This window comes from Schistocerca nitens, chromosome 4 (assembly GCF_023898315.1).
Source record: "Schistocerca nitens isolate TAMUIC-IGC-003100 chromosome 4, iqSchNite1.1, whole genome shotgun sequence".
NCBI lineage: Eukaryota > Metazoa > Arthropoda > Insecta > Orthoptera > Acrididae > Schistocerca > Schistocerca nitens.
Genome location: NC_064617.1, coordinates 687,425,367 through 687,445,829, shown reverse-complemented (window position 1 = coordinate 687,445,829; position 20,463 = coordinate 687,425,367). Strand labels below are relative to the sequence as shown.

Below are 20,463 nucleotides of genomic sequence, written 5' to 3'. Positions count from 1 at the left end.
GCTTCATGGTAAAAATGGTCTCTCACAGGTATATGTTTGACGACCGAAATTATCTTGAGATTTTCTCAATAACGCTTGAGGAGAACGCGCTACTGCTTACACATTTTGTTGTCCTCGTGGAGTACTGCGATTGTACGAAGTTTTCAGTAAATCCGCGTTCCAAACGTCGTGGCCTCCCCTTGTGAGTTAATATAGAACTTTTTGTTCACTGTTGGTTGCTGAATGCGCTGTTGCGGTTTTTGGCAGGAAAGGGCGGGGGGGGGGGGGGGGGGACGCAGTGGTTGGGGAGAAATTGATGTTCAGTGATCTGTTCTGCTTTTGTGGGCTGTCTCTCGTTGTTTGTTACAGGGTTGGTTTGTTTTGGGGGAGGAGACCAGACAGCGAGGTCATCGGTCTCATCGGATTAGTGAAGGACGGGGAAGGAAGTCGGCCGTCCCCTTTCAAAGGAACCATCCCGGCATTTGCCTGTAGCGATTTAGGGAAATCGCGGAAAACCTAAATCAGGATGGCTGGACGCGGGAATGAACCGTCGTCCTTCCCAATACGAGTCCAGTGTGCACACCACTGCGCCACCTCGCTCGGTGGTTTGTTACGATTGACACCACAGCCATTTTGGCGTCCCAAAGCTTCGTTTTTCATTCTTGGTACTCTGGCGGAAATATTACGTAACATTAAACTCGCACAACTCACTTTTCACTGTTTTTTACGTAGTTACGCTATTGTGTAACATTATTCTTTGTAATATTTATTTTATCACAGTTTTTTGACGCAATTTCGCCAAAAGAAGTGACAAAATAAATGGTACAAAGTTTAATGTTACACAACAGTTCCGCCAGTGTACAAAGGATGAAAAAAGGAAGCTTTGGATGCCAAAATCGCTGTTGTTTCATAATAAACAAGACACAACCCACTCAAGCAGAAGACATCAATTTTTGGCCGAACAATGTCCGCCCTCCGTCCAAATACCACAACAGCCCCTCCAGCAACGAAGAGTAAACAAAATGTTCCATGTTAACTTAGTTTGTCAACTCCTTTTCAAGTGAGAATTTTCTGTCTGCATAAACGCCTGAAGATGGGCAGAACGTGCTCGAAACGCGTTGCATTATGTTAAACACAAAACAAATAGAAGTGACCGATAGCATAAAATACAAATGAACAATTAAAAAATGTAGGTTAATGCTGACTTCTAGGAAAAAAGAACCATCTAATGCTACCGTGCGGCCTTAGTGCTGCGCAGCTTGGCACACTCGGGTCGATTAAATACCAGGCGTTACGTTGCAAAGAGAGATGAAATGGAACGAGCACGTAAGATCCGTTGCAAGGGAGGCGAATGGTCGTCTTCAGTTTACCGGAACGATTTTGGAAACGTTGTGCCTCACCTAAAAAGGAGACCGCGCACAGAACACCTGTGGGACCGATTTTCGAGCGCTGCCAGAGTGTTCGAGATATACGCGAGACCAGGTTAAAGGAAGACATCGAAACAATTCAGAGGTGTGCTGCTAGATTAGTACCAGGTAGGTTCCATCAGCACGCGAGCATTCCGGAAGTTCTACGCGAACTCAGAATAGGAATCACTGATGGCAAGAAGGCTTTCATTGCACAAAACACAATTGAGAAGGATTAGAGAACGGGTATTTCCTGCAGACTGCACAACCATTCTACTGCCACCATTATATCAGGGCGTGTTGAAAAGTTCACATTGCTCTGAGCACTATGGGACTTAACAGATGTCATCAGTACCGTGGAACTTAGAACTACTTAAACATAACTAACGTAAGGACATCACACACATCCATGACCGAGGCAGGATTCGAACCTGCGACCGTAGCGGTCGCGCGGTTCCAGACCGTAGCGCCTAGAACCGCCCGGCAGTCTTTTAGAAATAAGTGCGAATGTGTGACGATGAGGAGACACCTACTTCACTGTGAAATATTGTGCTGGTTTGTAGAAACTTATTTGATTAAGTTTCCGTCTAATTAGGCTCAAATTTCTCTCATGGCGTACCGTAATAAGAAGTACATAAGAAAAACAGGACATATTTGTCAGGAGGAAGTGATTCGTGATCCTTATTTCTGCAAAATACAGTCATGTTCAGTCTGTCGATTGCTGTTTTATTATCTCAAAATTATTGGTTTTGGACATTGTTGCTATCTTCAGATCATTCTTGTAGTTGGAGTAAGCAGTGTTCTGCAGAAACATTCCCAGTTTCACTTGTTACGGTGCACGTCGCCTGCTACCCAAAGGATGTGATGACGTAACGTGTGGCCTTGAAAGCGTCTGACTTCCAGGCGTAAATCAAGCAGTCAGTTTGAACATCGACTAACCTAAGGTTATCATGCAGATGTAGGTGAACCGAAAGGGCCGCACCACAATCATAACAATGGGAGGAGTCCAAATTTGCCTAATCATCGCAAATGTATTGTGCATTTAAGATTTGAAAACCTACAGGAAAACGAAAATTAAGCACTGAAATGGAGAAGGAAGAGTGCACTGGTATCCAACATCAGGTGATGAAGCATCAATTAGAACTAAAAGCTACAAAATGATATCAAGGCAGCCATTTTAGGGCTGAGATGAGGGGGAGAGAAATACTAGCAATGAGTAGCGACATTGGCCTTACTCTCCCACACATCACTATTAAAATTCTCATTCTGTGCACAAATTTTGGAAGCTTAGAGAGGCGTAAGACATACAAAGGAATAACTTTTTACTTATCTTCATAATCTGTTTGTTGTTTTCGATGGGTCAAAGTCTTGTCTAGCAGTACATCCTTGCAGCTGAAATTTCGATTTTGTAGGTTCTTGATGGCTAAATAACGAATGAAAATTTGCCTGTGTTATTCTTGAATTTTATTCTTTGTTATATCTTTCAACATCACACCGTTTCCACATTCAATAAAAAACAATTACATTGTTGGTGACAAACTTAGGAAACGTCTACCACCATCACAGGCATGCCCACTACTACTTACATACTGCGCTACTCACATTATTCCAGAGTGTTTACAAAGCAAAAGAGTTTACAAATTTTGTTTACTAAAGAAGAATCTTCATCAAATTATATCATTATTTTATAAATAAATTCAGAAATAAATTTAATAATGGGGATTTAGATTGTGGAATTAATAATATGAATTTTAAGTACACCAGAAATTTCGTAATTTCAAATGTTTTTGAAAGAAGAGTAATTTTAACGGTTTATACATATCGACTGTAACACATTAATTTCTTTTTATACATTTTAGTCTGCAATATACAAAATCATATGAATTCTTTTAATGAAACAGCTGAGATAATTTTAACCTATGCGAGAATCGATAGTATACATGGTATCGGCTATCTCTATATGAAAATGGTAGTGTTAGAGGACGGTGATTTATTATAGCCTGTAGGACGTAGCATCTCGCTGTGTTATTCAGACGGTGGCCGGATGTTGTGTTCCGATCGCGTGAGTCAAGTGCATCATTTACGTCTCGCGAATATTAAACTTCATACTCTGTTTCAAAGGTAGTTAAGAGTTTACGACTGTTAAGTGCGTGAAGTGTTACATCCACATGGCCAGTACGAAGTCCTCCGTGATGGACACGCGGCTAGGCGGACGCTGAGTGTTGTCTGCTGCTGCATTCAAACACGAGTGTGGCAGAGTGATCCTGCTGGAGCCCATTTAAAAAGTCGGTCGCAGCAAGGAAACGGCGGATTTTCTGTTGCCATCCTAAACGGCCGTTCCTTCAAGAAGCTGTGTCCGTCTTAACAGCGAGTTCTGAGGGTTGCCATTACGTTGTTGGTCCTGAATGCCAACAACCTCCCAGCAAGGTATCCCTGCACTCCTGGCGCCTTTCTTCAGACCAACGAATGTGTCTAACGGTCACTGCCATCTTGTGACCTCCAATAATTACAACTTGAAAAGGCGTTGATTTTAATTTTACAATTTACTCCTATACCGATCTAATGGAGGTATGTAATTTCAGTCTCTCTCTCACCTCAGGGACACTCAGAAAATAGGGAGGGAAGGTTTTTTAAAATTAATTTATAACTTAACTACCTAATAAAATAAATGTATTGTGGTAGTGTTTCCATTAAGACTGGTCGCTCCAACTACAGCAAAATTGGCCAAATGCGAGTAGGACTCGAGCTTTGAGGTTTCCGTACAAACCTAATTATGTATATTGATAGTTAATACACCCCGGGAATCGGGAACATCTAAAATTTTTGCTTGTTACCGATGTCGCTACTGGCAAGATATCGGTCCCGGGAATCTACTGGCAAGGTATCGGTCCCGGAATTCCAAGATTATCGAGAATATTTTGAGTTTCAAGTTTAAATTATTTGTGCAATTTCGCATTCGCTTTTGGAATTTTTCATTTATTTGATTAATTTAAGGGTTATATTCACATGCTATGCTAATTAACATCATCTCTTATTTAAAATTGAAAAAAATTCGTTATTGAATGTTTGAATTAGCTGAATCAAAGTGTAAAGATCAGCGAACGTAAGTTGTTGGAATCCTTTGCGCTCTGGCGTCATTTAAATCGTTTAAATTATAACACTAAAAGTAATGTAATTATGAAAGAAATTGACTAATAGATGCTGACATCTGATACTTCACTTCAAACCACAGGGGAATTAAATTCTCGCCGAAACTAGAAGTAGGTATTATACTAATACATTTTTTGGCACAAAAACAGTCTCCGGAATGTATATCTGCAGCATTGAGATTGCGGTGAAACGTGGTTTCAGAGTTCTTGTGAAAATCGAAAATTAAAAATGATTGCTTAATTATTATATTTGAAACAGATTTGTAAGTGATGGCTGAAATAAGGACTCTGTAGTACTGCATTGTATATCAGATTGGAAAATACGTGTCAATAATCGTGTTAACTCTTGTACCGGCCAAATTTCATGATTCAGGTTCAGCGGGAAGTACCCTACATGTTTTGATGAGTGAGTTTGCGACTATCAAAAGAGCTGACATAAATGGCCGTATCTTTTTATTGCCCTAAGCTGCAAGCAAATTCGAACATAATACGATTATCAATTACAGAGAAAAAGGATCTTCAGTGTCGGACGGACAGACAGACAGACAGACAGACTGACAAAAAAAGGGAGTCTCTAAGCGCTCCACCTGAGTGACGGAACCCTAAAAAATGGCTTTGAGCACTATGGGACTTAACTCCTGAGGTCATCAGTCCCCTACGGAACCCTAAAAATGATCTTAAGTTTGGAACATTGCTGGAAACCAGTAATATTGAGACAATAAAACAGCGGTCGACAGACTGAATAAAGGATATTTTCAGGAAATATGTCTTCATCGCATTGCATTTTACAATTTACTGTACACTCATGTCTTTTAAAAGTAGGTGTTTCCCGTTTTGTCATCTCATTTTGATGTGATTCTCCACTCGTCTCTGCACTGAGTTAGGAATTTTTTCAGATCACTCCAGATTATCTCGTGCATCTAAACAAGACTGAACAACACGCTGCTGCAATTCAACAGTCTCAAAGGGAGTGCCGCGAACTTAATTTCTGAGATGACCCTAGACAGAAAAGTCCAGAGAACTGAGGCCAGGTGATCGTGCAAGCCAAGTCATAGGCCATGCTCAACCTCTCCATCTCTCACCGTATTGGCTCGTTAGATGTCGTCTTAAATTAATGAGCTTAAACGTGACAGCGCCCCATCATGCAATTCTCTCCGGAAAACACGGTGCGCAGCAGAAGAAATATGAAGACTACAGATAGTGCACCACAGAATTCATTCTTCTTAGTTTTTGTCATTTTGCACCCCATCTCTTCATAAAGGATAAACGATATTGCTATGTATCAGATACAGGGTGACACTTATTGAACGGTATGAAAAAAACCTAAATTAGCTACAGTACGGCGTGCAAACACTTGATTCAACATGTAGACATCACTAGAAATATTCGGATTTAGGTTATGAGATGTTCGATAAGCCTATCATCATTGGTGGTGATACGGCGCAGGCGAATAGCGAAATTCTGCATGACCCGCTGGAGTGTCGAAACATCGATGGTGTCGATGACCTCCTGAATGGCTGTTTTCAGCTCAGCAATGGTTTTGGGGTTATTGCTGTACACCTTGTCCCTAATATAGCCCCACAAAAAGGAGTCGCATGTGTCCAGATCCGGAGAATATGGCGGCCAATCGAGGCCACGCCAGTGCCCTCCTGGTTCCCCTAGAGCCAGAGTGCGATCCCCAGAGTGCTCCAGGACATTAGTCAGTCAGTCTCCTACTGGGATGGGGATCGAGCTCCGTCTTGCATGAACCGCATCTTGTCGAAATCAGGGTGACTTTGGATAATGGGATGGAGAGCCGGCCGGTGTGGCCGTGGGGTTCTAGGCGCTACAGTCTAGAGCCGAGCGACCACTACAGTCGCAGGTTCGAATCCTGCCTCAAGCATGGATGTGTGTGATGTCCTTATGTTAGTTAGGTTTAATTGGTTCTTTCTAGGCGACTGATGACCTCAGAAGTTAAGTAGCATAGTGCTCAGAGCCATTTGAACCATTTTGATAATGGGGTGGAATCATGTTCCAAAACCTTTACGTACCGTTAGGTAGTCACTGTGCCATCAAGGAATGTCGCACCGGTTATTCCGTGAATAGACATTGCGCGCCAGTCACCCGTCGAGGGTGAAGAGACTTCTCGATCGCGAAATGCGGATTCTCAGATCCCCAAATGCGCCAATTTTGCTTACTGACGAAACCAACCAAATGAAATGTACTTCGTCGCTAAACCAGGCCATGCATGCGCATACTAATTCCCATCGTACTCCGCGGCCTACCGTGCGGTTTGAACGTCCTAATGCCAACCGTTCAGAAGTTATGACGATTTTCTTTCATATAGTTCAATAGTTGTCACCTTGTACTTAAAAAAAAGTTAAGAGCTGGATGAATCATTAGTAAGTCGGATGTGCTATGTAGGGGCTGACGTTTAATATTAGTGCGATTGACAGTCTTAATGGCTGATACGTGGCAATTTACAAATCATGTGTTCCTCAATTGTCTGCGCACATTAGCGTCTCCTAATTGAACGAATTAGTTCAGTCAGCCAGTCTTGTGCTAAATGAGCCCGTCCTGCTTGCAGGAAGAGCTGACGGGCCTCAAGGACATCCCCAACTCCCTGGCTGTGTTCTGCATGGCTACGTACGGCGAGGGCGACCCCACGGACAACGCCATGGAGTTCTACGAGTGGCTGCAGAACGGAGACCCCGACCTCAGCGGCCTCAACTACGCGGTAAGTGCTCGTCACACACACCACCTTCATTTCTTCTCCTCTTAGTGTTTTTTTTTTTTTCCTTTCCTTTCCTACGTGTCCTGCATATATCCCTTTTATGCGAAAAAAAAATCGCTGTAACCGTAACAACCGTCGTATCTTTTGGAAAATTGCAGTTCCGTAGCTGCAGTGCATTATTTTTATTTCTTTGTTAGCGGTCGCTGCCATATTCTCAAGCCGTCGTTCTTGTAATCAGCATCTTGTCAAAAGCTCAGTTTTTAGCCCTGCTGTTGTCAGTGTCGATACCACTATCCAGCTTGAGGGTTACTGATTAGAGAAATGACCGCTTGAGAATAGAGCTACGACCGCTAAAGTAATAGCAAATAAAAAAATAAATAAACACAATACATTGCAGTTCAGCAACTGCTCTATCCGGGAAGATACTTGTTCAGTACTTTTTTATCAGTCTTCTGATTTGAAGCAGCCCGCCACAAATTCCTTCCTTGTGCCAACCTCTTCATCTCACAGTAGCACTTGGATCCTACGTCCTCGATTGTTTGTCGGATATATGCCAATCTCTGAATTCCCCTACAGTTTTCATCCTCTGCAGCTTCCACAAGTACCGTGGAAGTTGTTCCTGAAGTCTTAATACTATCCTACCATCCTGTCCCTTCTTCTTCTCATCGTTTTGTATATGTTTCTCTCCTTAACGATTCTGCACACATCTTCATTTATTATCTTGCCGGCCGGCCGAAGTGGCCGTGCGGTTAAAGGCGCTGCAGTCTGGAACCGCAAGACCGCTACGGTCGCAGGTTCGAATCCTGCCTCGGGCATGGATGTTTGTGATGTCCTTAGGTTAGTTAGGTTTAACTAGTTCTAAGTTCTAGGGGACTAATGACCTCAGCAGTTGAGTCCCATAGTGCTCAGAGCCATTTTATCTTGCCAGATCACTCAATTTTCAACATTCTTGTGTAGCACTACATCCCAAATTCTTCTATTCTCCTCTCCTCCGCTTTCTCCACAGTTCATAATTCACTTCCGTAGAGTGCTCTGCTCTAAACGTACATTCTCAGAAATGCATTTCTCAGATTAAGGCGGATGTTTCGTGCCAACAGACATCTTTTGGCCAGGAAAGCCCTTTCCTCTGCTCCTGTCTTATTTTGTGTTCTCCTCGCTTAATGAGTCTTTTGTTATTTCTTATTTTATTAGCTATCGAACCAGAAAGAAAGGTTTCCTTGTAAAACAGTGGAGAGAATAGTGAAAAAATTATCGTATCGTATAGTTATTTTCAAGAACTATTGATGCGACTGCCTCTCTAGGTGTTGTGTTCATGAGGTCCGACACAAACCCAACGATATACTTTGAAAACTCTGAAGCTATCTTTTTTGAGGAGGCCAAACACCGCAATGTAGCTTGTGGAGTGCCAACGAAGATGTAGATTTGTCTAGGAATTGGGAGGAGGGAACCAAGACCATCGCTTCTTATACCTACTTTCAGTAAGTTTCCGATTACATCTAAATTTGTTGCCTCATTGGTTCACGGGCGTCACATCGGATACTGTTGTGAAAGCTGCACAATATATCAACGAGACAGCTGTTCATCATATTCAGGTGCTTAATGACGTGTTGTTGCTCTGGCTCGCCAACACATCCGCTGGCTCGCTAGAAAAGCGCACGTGCGAAGGAGTGAGGCTATGACGTCATTGTAGACGAATCATAGTGCACGGCGAAAGCTGTTCGCATGAATGCAAGTCAGAGCTGTATTTGTATGCAGTGAAACTGTAATCGGCTCTTCACTTAATTTAATCACAGTAACTAAAACCTCTAAGGGGGTAAAACGTACTCTCTGTGGACTTCTCGCACTATGCAGAACGTAGTATTCTCTGCACAGCCTCCAGGTCAACATTGCTGCCGCACGTTTTGGCCGCGTGGTTTGAGGCGCCATGTCACGGATTGCGCGGTCCTGCCAGAGGTACGAGTCCTCCTCCGTGTGTGTGTGTGTGTGTGTGTGTGTGTGTGTGTGTGTGTGTGTGTGTGTGTGTGTTGTTCTTACCATAAGTTAAAGTAGTGTGTAAGTCTAGGGACCGATGACCTCTGCAGTTTGGTCGCTCAGAAATTCACGCATTTGAACACTTCACCATTGCTAGAAGGTACTGGTTATTGAATTTATAGTGACAGGGTAAAACCTCCGGTTGCATGCAAATTATCATTATTTCATGTAAAAGTAGTATTCTGCGTCACGGTTGAAATCTGAAATACGTAATATCAACAATTGTGATCAGTTCATTTGCCGAATGTAGCATGACATTTCTTGTAAACACGCTGGTATGAAATGTCAATGTGATGACGCACAACCGAGACAAGCTGTCATATGATAAGTAGTGGGTCTTACGTACGGCGCTAGTTTATCAGACTGTTTTTTTTTTAAATAAATTTCTTATACTGCAGTTTCATGTAGATTATTCGGAAGATTTCTGTTTGTTTACATATAGCTCAACCCTGTTGACTAAACTTAGTGAACCGGTATTCGAAAAATACTGAACGATAATTGGTCTTACGTTATATCAGTAAACAGATAGAAGCAATCTGTCTAGGCATTCAGTGACTGTAATGGCATCGAAACAGAGGATGACACAGGTCAAAATACTAACAGTTTTTTCCAAAACTGTTTGGCTTAGCGAAATGATACTGTAGTTTCTCCTTAAAATAGTCCGGAGTGGCCGCGCGGTATGAGGCTCCATGTCACGGACTGCGTGGCCCCTCCCGCCGGAGTTTAGAATCCTCCCTCGGGCGTGTGTGTGTGTGTGTGTGTGTGTGTGTGTGTGTGTGTGTGTGTGTTGTTGTTGTTGTTGTTAGCATAAGTTAGTTTAAGTAGTGTGTAAGTCTAGGGACCGATGACCTCTGCAGTTTGGTCGCTTTGGAGTTCACACACATTTGATTTTTTTTTTAATAGCCGCACGAATGTCAAAATCACATATCTAAATTAGAGATCGTGGGATAGAAAAGCAACTGAAATCACTCCAAAGAGCAAACGCCACAGGACTTTACGTAATTCCAATCGTTAGGGAATTCAATATTCTGAGATCCACGGTGACAAGAGTGTACCGAGAATACAAAATTTCAAACATTATCGCTCGCCACAGGCAACGCAGCGGCCGACGGCCCTAACTTAACAACTGAGAGAAGGGGCGTTTGCTTAGAGTTGTCAGTGCTAACAGACACGCAACACTGCGTGAAATAACCGCAGAAATCAATGTGGGACTTACGACGAGCGTATCCGTTATGACAATACGCCAAAATTTGGCGTTAATGGACTACGGCATCAGACGACCGAAGCGAGTGCCTTTGCTAACAGCACGACATTGCCTGCTGCGCCTCTCCTGGGCACGTGACCATATTGGTTGGACCCTAGACGACTGGAAAACCGTGACCAGGTCAGATAAGTCCCGATTTCGATTGGCAAGAGCTGATGGTGGGTTCGAGTGTGGCGCAGACTCCACGAAGTAATGGACCCAAGTTGTCAACCAAGCACTGTGCAAGCTGGTACTGGCTCCATAATGATGTGGGCCGTGTTTACATGGAATGGAATGGGTCCTCTTATCCAACTGATGCGATCATTGCCGGGAAATGATTGTGTTCGGCTACTTGGAGATCATTTGCAACCTTCCATGGGCTTCATGTTCGCAAACAACGATGAAATTTTTATGGATGACAATGCGCCATGTCACATGGCCGCGATTGTTCGCGATTGGTTTGAAGAACATTGTGATCAGTTCGAGCGAATGATGTGCCCAGCCAGATCGCCTCACATGAATGCCATCGAACATCTATGGGACATAATCGGGAGGTCAGTTCGTGCACTAGACGGTTATAGAGGTAGCATGGCTCAATATTTTTTCAAGGGACTTCCAACGACTAATTGAGCGCATTCTACGTCGAGTTTCTGCGCTACGCCGGGCAAAAAGAGGTCTGATACGATATTAGGAGTTATCCCAAGATTTTTGTTACCTCTGTGTATAGTTCTGCATAACCAACTGTGTATCTAATATAACTCAAGAACGTAGTCGAACGAAGTGGCGCAGTGGTTAAGGAGACGGACTCGGATTTGGAAGAAACAGCTTTCAATCCACCTTGTAGTTTACCGCGGTTTTTGCAAATAGCTGTGGACGAATTCCGCGATGATTCCTTCGGAAAGGAAACAGACAATTTCAAATTTCTTTCCCCATTACTCAGTTCGAGCCTTTTCAGAGCTCATTGCCCTTGGGAGCAGCCACTGGCATTTACTGTGGGTTGATAAATAATTTTGAGGAAACTAGGAAGTAATCGGGACCTGTGTGGCCTGACAAAGTGCTCTCGGAACAGCCAAGAATGGGAATAAGGAACGGTCGTCATATATGTGTGCCGCCATAGGAAGAACTGTGCTTCACTATTGCCCGGTCGGCTCCATATCACTTAAATGTACTGAAGAGCCAAAGAAACTGTTACATCTGCCTAATATCGTGTAGGGCTCCCGCGAGCACGCAGGAGTGCCACAACACGACATGGCATGGAGTCGACTCATATCTGAAGTAGTACTGGGGGGAACTGACACCATGAATGCGGCAGGGCTGTCCATAAATTCGTAAGAGTACGAGAGGGTGGAGATCTCTTCTGTACAGCACATTGCAATTCATCCCAGATATGCTCAATAATGTTCATGTCTGGGGAGATTGGTGGCCAGCGGAAGTGTTTGAACTAAGAAGAGTGTTCCTGGAGCCACTCTGTAGCAATTATGGACGTGTGGGGAGTCGCATTGTTCTGCTGGCATTGCCCAAGTCAGTCGGAATGCGCAATGGACATGAATGGATGCAGATGTTCAGACAGGATGCTTACGTACGTGTCACCTGAGTCGTATCAGGCGTCCCATATCACTCGAGCTGCACGAGCCCCACACCATTACAGAGCCTTCACCAGTTTGAACAGCCCACCTGACACGCAGGGTCCATGGATTCATGAGGTTGTCTCCATACCCGTACACGTCCATCCGATCGATACAATTTGAAACGAGACTCGTCCGACATTTTTCCAGTCATCAGCAGTCCATTGTCGGTGTTGAGGGGCCCAGGCGAGGCGTAAGGCTTTGCGTCGTGCGGTCATCAAGGGTGGAGCCCATATCGAAGATGTTTCGTTGAATGGTTCGCACGCTGACACTTGTTGATGGCCCAGCATTGGAATCTGCTGCAATTTGCGGAAGGGTTGGTCTTCTGTCACGTTGAACGATTCTCTTCAGTCGTCATTGGTCCCGGTCTTACAGGATCTTTTTCCAGCCGCAGCAATGTCGCAGATTTGATGTTTTACCGGATTCCTGATATTCACGGTACACTCGTGAAACGGTTGTACGGGAAAATCCCAACTTCATCGCTATCTTGGAGATGCAGCGTCCCATCGCTCGTGCGCTGACTGTAACACCACTTTCAAACTCATTTAAATCTTGATAACCTACCATTGTAGCAGCAGTAACCGATCTAACAGCTGCGACAGACACTTGTCTTATATAGGCGTTGCCGACTGCGGCACCGTATTTACCTGTTTACATATTCTCTACCATCTGGTGAGCAAGATGTATGAGACAGGCGAAATACCCACAGACTTCAAGAAGAATATAATTCCAATCCCAAAGAAAGCAGGTATTGACAGATGTGAAAATTACCGAACTATCAGTTTAATAAGTCACAGCTGCAAAATACTAACGCGAATTCTTTACAGACGAATCGAAAAACTGGTAGAAGCGGACCTCGGGGAAGATCAGTTTGGATTCCGTAGAAATGTTGGAACACGTGAGGCAATACTAACCTTACCACTTATCTTAGAAGAAAGATTAAGGAAAGGCAAACCTACGTTTCTAGCATTTGTAGACTTAGAGAAAGCTTTTGACAACGTTAACTGGAATACTCTCTTTCAAATTCTGAAGGTGGCAGGGGTAAAATACAGGGAGCGAAAGGCTATTTACAATTTGTACAGAAACCAGATGGCAGTTATAAGAGTCGAGGGACATGAAAGGGAAGCAGTGATTGGGAAGGGAGTGAGACAGGGTTGTAACCTCTCCCCGATACTATTCAATTTCTATATTGAGCAAGCAGTAAAGGAAACAAAAGAAAAATTCGGAGTAGGTATTAAAATCCATGGGGAAGAAATAAAAACTATGAGGTTCGCCGATGACATTGTAATTCTGTCAGAGACAGCAAAGGACTTGGAAGAGCAGTTGAACGGAATGGACAGTGTCTTGAAAGGAGGATATAAGATGAAAATCAACAAAACCAAAACGAGGTTAATGGAATGTAGTCAAATTAAGTCGGGTGATGCTGAGGGGATTAGATTAGGAAATGAGACACTTAAAGTAGTAAAGGAGTTTTGCTATTTGGGGAGTAAAATAACTGATGATGGTCGAAGTAGAGAGGATATAAAATGTAGACTGGCAATGGCAAGGAAATCGTTTCTGAAGAAGAGAAATTTGTTAACATCGAGTATTGATTTAAGTTTCAGGAAGTCGTTTCTGAAAGTATTTGTATGGAGTGTAGCCATGTATGGAAGTGAAACATGGACGATAACCAGTTTGGACAGGAAGAGAATAGAAGCTTTCGAAATGTGGTGCTACAGAAGAATGCTGAAGATAAGGTGGGTAGATCACGTAACTAATGAGGAGGTATTGAATAGGATTGGGGAGAAGAGAAGTTTGTGGCACAACTTGACTAGAAGAAGGGATCGGTTGGTAGGACATGTTTTGAGGCATCAAGGGATCACAAATTTAGCATTGGAGGGCAGCGTGGAGGGTAAAAATCGTAGAGGGAGACCAAGAGATGAATACACTAAGCAGATTCAGAAGGATGTAGGTTGCAGTAGGTACTGGGAGATGAAGAAGCTTGCACTGGATAGAGTGGCATGGAGAGCTGCATCAAACCAGTCTCAGGACTGAAGACCACAACAACAACAACAACAACATATTCTGTGTCTGAATAAGCGTGCCTATACCAGTTTCTTTGGCGCTTCAGTGTACAATTAGCGGATGCCAACAGAGGTCACGTCGATCCGAGCATGTCGCCACACTGATTAACCCTTGGCCCGACGATCGCGCGCCGTACCGTCCGATCCGTTTGCCTGCTAGCTCTTGCTCCTACCTCTAAAATTTGCAGTTGCCTTATTACTATAAACGGGTCCGCCTCCGTAGTTGAGTGTTCAGCGCGGCCGACTGCCATGCGGACAGCCCGGTTTCGGTTGTCGATAATCCCAAGGATTCTTCCTCAGTGGGAGGACTGGAACGGGTTTCACTCAGCCTCGTGATACCAGATGAGGAGCTACTTGACCGAGCAGTAGCGGCTCCAGGTCACGAAAACTGACTACGGCCGAGAGAGCGGTGCGCTGACCCTACGGCCCTCCATTCCCGCATTCATGGACTGCCACGATTTGTCGAGTATGAACGCAGGTCGGTCAGCACCATTGATCCTTCAGAGGCCTGTTCGGACGGAGTTTAGTTTTTAATTTAGAGAATAGCACGGATAAATATCACTCTTTCTCTGCGCGCGCTGTATTGCCGATCTTTTACGTTCTGCTGATTGTCATGCGGTGATGTGCAATAACATTTCAGTTCGTGCTACAGTCCTGTTATATCTCGCCAGGAGACAGTCCTCACACTACTGTTATCCGTTTTATCACCGGGTGTAGCTCATAAAGTCCAAACAGGGAGAACAGAGAACACTATTCTCAACTGACAGTTCTCGCTACCGGAGTGGAAAGTTGTTTCCCCACCAGCGGTTGCACATAACTCACTACACCCTGCGCAGTCTGATTTCATGAACTTAAGTGAAATGGTATAGCAGGATGTCTCTTGATAGATTAATAATTGGACACATTTTTCCCTACCCTCACTTCGCCCTTGTTTTATTCTGTTTGTTTTTGGGGCTTTAAACACTAGTAAACACAGATATGAGAAGCAAACTAGCTGAAACAAATAGGTCCACCCTCCCTCAAAGAAATCAGCCAGCAGCATACGTAGGAATAATTTCTGTGAGAGAGCGGCCTGGAGAGTACAGCTTTGTACAGAAGTGAATCGCGCACTGTGGGAAAAGCAGAACAGAAGAAAATTGTAGCGGTTCAGATGTGGGCTTATAAGAAATGAAGAGATTCTCCTCAGAAACGGCGAGAAAAAGAATGTGTAGTAAACACTGACTGGGAGGAGGGGCAGTCTATTAGGACATCAGTAAAGACGTCAATAAATAGCTTTCACGTTACTAGAGGGAATTGTAGAGGTAAAAGAAACTGTAGGGGAAAACAGAGATTCGAATGTAGCCAATAAATAACAGAGGACCCTTTCAACCCTCCCGTATTTCAAAGGCCCGGAAAAAAAAAAAAACGGTAGGTATGATAATGAAATGGTACCATATGCTAGAGCTTTCCAAAGAATTTATATATCATCAGTACACCACTGCACGTGAACCATTTGTAGCACGAAGAATATAGTCTATTCAGTTTATTGCCATGTTCTTCGTAACATGTCCTCTGTCACTATTGCAATCGCATCAGTAATACTGCATCTTAACATACGAATAGCGTCGACTTTGGTCGCATACACACGTTACTTCACGAATCCCCGCAAATAGAAATCCAGCGGGCTATGTCGGGGTAACGTGGCGGCCAGACAACCAGTCCTCCGTATGCGATCCGGCGATTGGGAAATTTCGTATTCAGGAACTTGCGAAGAGCCGTTCACCAATGCGGCGGGGCCCCATCTCGTTGAAAGGAGATGTTGGGTTGCCAAGTCTTATGTCTGCGCGTATACAAACTGCTACAACATTTCCAAATACAATGGCACATTTACTGTGTTTTCTTCAAAGAAGAACGGTTCAGCAATCATGTCGTGCAGTACCCCCACACAAGACGTCCAGTCTAGAGCAATTACGAATATGGTCAATAACTTCGTGCGGATGTTGCAACCCCTAAATCCGTACATTATGCCAATTATCCGTTCCTGAAACACCAAAGGTTGCCTCATCTGAGAACAAACACCTTTGCAGAAGCCTGGCACTCATGTCAGTACGCCGCAGTATATCCGTAGCAAACTGTTGTAGGCGTGGTTTGTCGTTCGGCACCAGATGCTCCGGAATTTGCAGTTCGTGATTATACGTTCGTGTTAACATACTACACAGTGCGATGTTACTTGGGGTACGTTAAGATGGCTAGATGCCTGCCGAATTGACTTAGGTGGGCTTCTGAGAAAAGATTGTCTGATGTCCTCCACTGTCTCTTCTGAAACACTGCAACGTTTCAGAACAGTTAAAGTTGTCAGCAACTACAATTCCTTAGTCGTTTTCAGATCCGGTAACTCACATCTACATCACCTGCGGCGGTTTCTTTGCACAATAATCGGCTATTTTGTTCCTGCAAACCGTACTACTGCTTGCGTGCGCTACTGTGAATCGCTATTTTCATTTTACGTGATCGTGCTGCATTCTGGAGACAGTAGTTGCACGTTTGACGCGGAAATGTAAATCCCTTGAGATGCTCTGACATATGGTGCAGTTTTATTATCGTATCTATTGTTTTCTTCCAGGGCGTCTGAACCGTGGAAGGTTTGGAAGGGCCACCTTGTACTGTTTTTTGGCAGGTAATATTGCTTTATTGCTCTGAACGGGTGGGCGCTTTGCATGCCTTTGGGTGTGTATATACTTCCGACCATTACTTTTTATCAATAAAAAACACAAACTGTGGAAATTATACAGTACTGATATACTTCGCGAACAGGCTTTTGGTTTAAAAGGCCATAGACAGCTAGCCATCGCTTAACGATTGCATTGTAACATGAAAACAATTAGCGAAATAAATCAATACTGTAAAAATTCCGTAAATTTGTGTCGTGCTACGAATAAGTATGAAACTATCCCACCGAGCAGCGATGGAATAATCCTTAAACCGACCTTAACAGATAATGCCTTCATGCTGCTGCAATATCCGCCAACAGTCGAGCGTCGAGCAGGCTATAATGCAAGGATTCGAACACAATGTTTCATGAAAATCCAATATAACACTGTGAGAAAAATCAAATTGTTTGTGCTGTCAGCCGGGAGAAGCACGGATTGGTTGAAAATACTTTTTTTTTTCACGACTGTTGGTAGCTTTCCATCTATGTGTGTGTGTGTGTGTTGTGTGTGTGTGTGTGTGTGTGTGTGTGTGTGTGTGTGTGTGTGTGTGTGTGTGTGTGTCTAGTGTCGCATTAGATGGTAGTGCTATGTATCAATATATGACAATGATGAGAAAAAAGCAAATAATAATTTTGTTGTTGTTGTTGTTGTTGTCTTCAGTCCAGAGACTGCTTTGATGCAGCTCTCCATGCTCTCTATCTGTGCAAGCTTCTTCATCTCCCAGTACCTACTGCAACCTACATCCTTCTGAATCTGTTTAGGGTATTCATCTCTTGGTCTCCCTCTACGATTTTTGCCCTCCACGCTTCCACCAATACTAAATTGGTGATCCCTTGATGCCTCAGAATATGCCCTACCAACCGATCCTTTCTTCTAATAAAGTTGTGCCATAAACTCCTCTTCTCCCCAATTCTATTCAATGCCTCCTCATTAGTTATGTGATCTACCCATCTAATCTTCAGCATTCTTCTGTAACACTACATTTCGAAAGCTTCTATTCTCTTCTTGTCCAAACTATTTATCGTCCACGTTTCACTTCCATACATGGCTACACTCCATACAAATACTTTCAGAAAAGACTTCCTGACACATAAATCTATACTCGGTGTTAATAAATTTCTCTTCTTCAGAAAAGCTTTCCTTGCCATTGCCAGTCTACATTTTATATCCTCTCTACTTCGACCATCATCAGTTATTTTGCTCCCCAAATAGCAAAACTCCTTTACTACTTTAAGTGTCTTATTTCCTAATCTAATTTCCGCAGCATAACCCGATTTAATTCGACTACACTCCTTTATCCTCGTTTTGCTTTTGTTGATTTTCATCTTATATCCTCCTTTCGAGACACTGTCCATTCCGTTCAGCTGCTCTTCCAAGTCCTTTGTTGTCTCTAACAGAATTACAATGTCATCGGCGAACCTCAAGGTTTTTATTTCTTCTCCATGGATTTTAACACCTACTCAAAATTTTTCTTTTGTTTCTTCACTACTTGCTCAATATACAGATTGAATAACATCGGGGATAGGCTATAACTCTCTCTCCCTTCCCAACCACTGCTTCCCTTTCATGCCCTTCGGCTCTTGTAACTGCCATCTGGTTTCTGTACAAATTGTAAATAGCCTTTCGCTCCCTGTATTTTACCCCTGCCATCTTCATAATATGACAGAGAATATTCCAGTCACCATTATCAGAAGCTTTCTCTACGTCTACAAATGCTAGAAATGTAGGTTTGACTTTCCTTAATCTATTTTCTGAGATAAGTCGTAGGGTCAGTATTGCCTCACGTGTTCCAACATTTCTACGGAATCCAAACTGATCTTCCCCGAGGTCGGCTTCTACCAGTTTTTCCTTTCGTCTGTAAAGAATTCGTGTTAGTACACTACTGGCCATTAAAATTGCTACAGGAAGAAGATGCGGTGATATGCATTTATTAGTGTTTCAGACCATTCACGCAAGTTTGCCGCCGGTGGCGACACCTACAACGTGCTGACATGAGGAAAGTTTCCAACCTATTTCTCATACACAAACAGCAGTTGACCGGCGTTGCCTGGTGAAATGTTGTTGTGATGCCTCGTGTAAGGAGGAGAAATGCGTACCATCACGTTACCGACTTTGATAAAGGTCGGATTGTAGCCTATCGCGATTGTGGATTATCGTATCGCGACATTGCTGCTCGCATTGGTCGAGATCCAGTGACTGTTAGGAGAATATGGAATCGTTGGGTTCAGGAAGGTAATACGGAACGCCGTGCTGGATCCCAACGGCCACGTATCACTAGCAGTCGAGATGACAGGCATCTTATCCGCATGTCTGTAACAGATCGTGCAGCCACGTCTCGATCACTGAGTCAACAGATCGGGACGTTTGCAAGACAACAACCATCTGCACGAACAGTTCGACGACGTTTGCAGCAGCATGGACTATCAGCTCTGAGACCATGGCTGTGGTTACCCTTGACGCTGCATCACAGACAGGAGCGCCTGCGATGGTGTACTGAGTGACAAACCTGGGTGCACGAATGGCAAAACGGAGTTTTTTCGGATGCATTCAGGTTCTGTTTACAGCATCATGATGGTCGCATCCGTGTTTGGCGACATCGCGGTGAACGCACATTGGAAGCGTGTATTCGTCTTTGCCATACTGGCGTATCACCCTGCATGATTGTATGTGCTGCCACTGGTTACATGTCTCGGTCACCTCTTGTTCGCATTGACGGCACATTGAACAGTGGACTTTGCATTTCAGATGTGTTACGACCCGTGGCTCTACCTTTCATTCTATCCCTGCGAAACCCTACATTTCAGCAGGATAATGCACGACCGCATGTTGCAGGTCCTGTACGGGCCTTTCTGGATACAGAAAATTTTCGACTGCTGCCCTGGCCAGCACATTCTCCAGATCTCTCACCAATTGAAAACGTCTGGTCAATGGTGGCCGAGCAACTGGCTCGCCACAATACGCCAGTCACTAAACTTGATGAACTGTGGTATCGTGTTGAAGCTGCATGGGCAGCTGTACCTGCACACGCCACCCAAGCTCTGACTCAATGCCCAGGCGTATGAAGGCCGTTATTACGGCCAGAGGTGGTTGTTCTGGGTACTGATTTCTGATGATCTATGCACCCAAATTGCGTGAAAATGTAATCACATGTCAGTTCTAGTATAATATATTTGCCCAATGAATACCCATTTATCATCTGCGTTTCTTCGTGGTGTAGCAATTTTAATGGCCAGTATTGTATTTTGCAGCCGGGGCTTATTGAACTGATAGTTCGGTAATTTTCACATCTGTCAATACCTGCTTTCTTTGGGATTGGAATTATTATATTCTTCTTGTAGTCTGAAGGTATGTCACCTGTCTCATACCTCTTGCTCATTAGATGGTAGAGTTTTGTGAGGCCTGGCTCTCCCAAGGCTGTCAGTATTTGTATGGAATGTTGTCTATTCCCGGGGCCTTGTTTCATATAGTAAAAATAAAACATAATAATCTCAACACAGACCAGACGAAGTTTCAGGTATCAAACGTAATCCGAAACAAACGTCAGAAAATAATCAAAACGTAACC

At 43.7% G+C, this 20,463-nt stretch overlaps 1 protein-coding gene across 1 annotated transcript in view; it reads left to right on the top strand.

The window, feature by feature from the left end:
- Positions 1-20,463, top strand: part of LOC126251878 (NADPH--cytochrome P450 reductase) — a 236,041-nt gene that overhangs the window by 164,930 nt on the left and 50,648 nt on the right. The window contains exon 4 of the mRNA XM_049952568.1: positions 7,101-7,250. Within this exon, the coding sequence (XP_049808525.1) occupies positions 7,101-7,250 (150 nt within the window). The remainder of the gene's footprint in view (positions 1-7,100; positions 7,251-20,463) is intronic.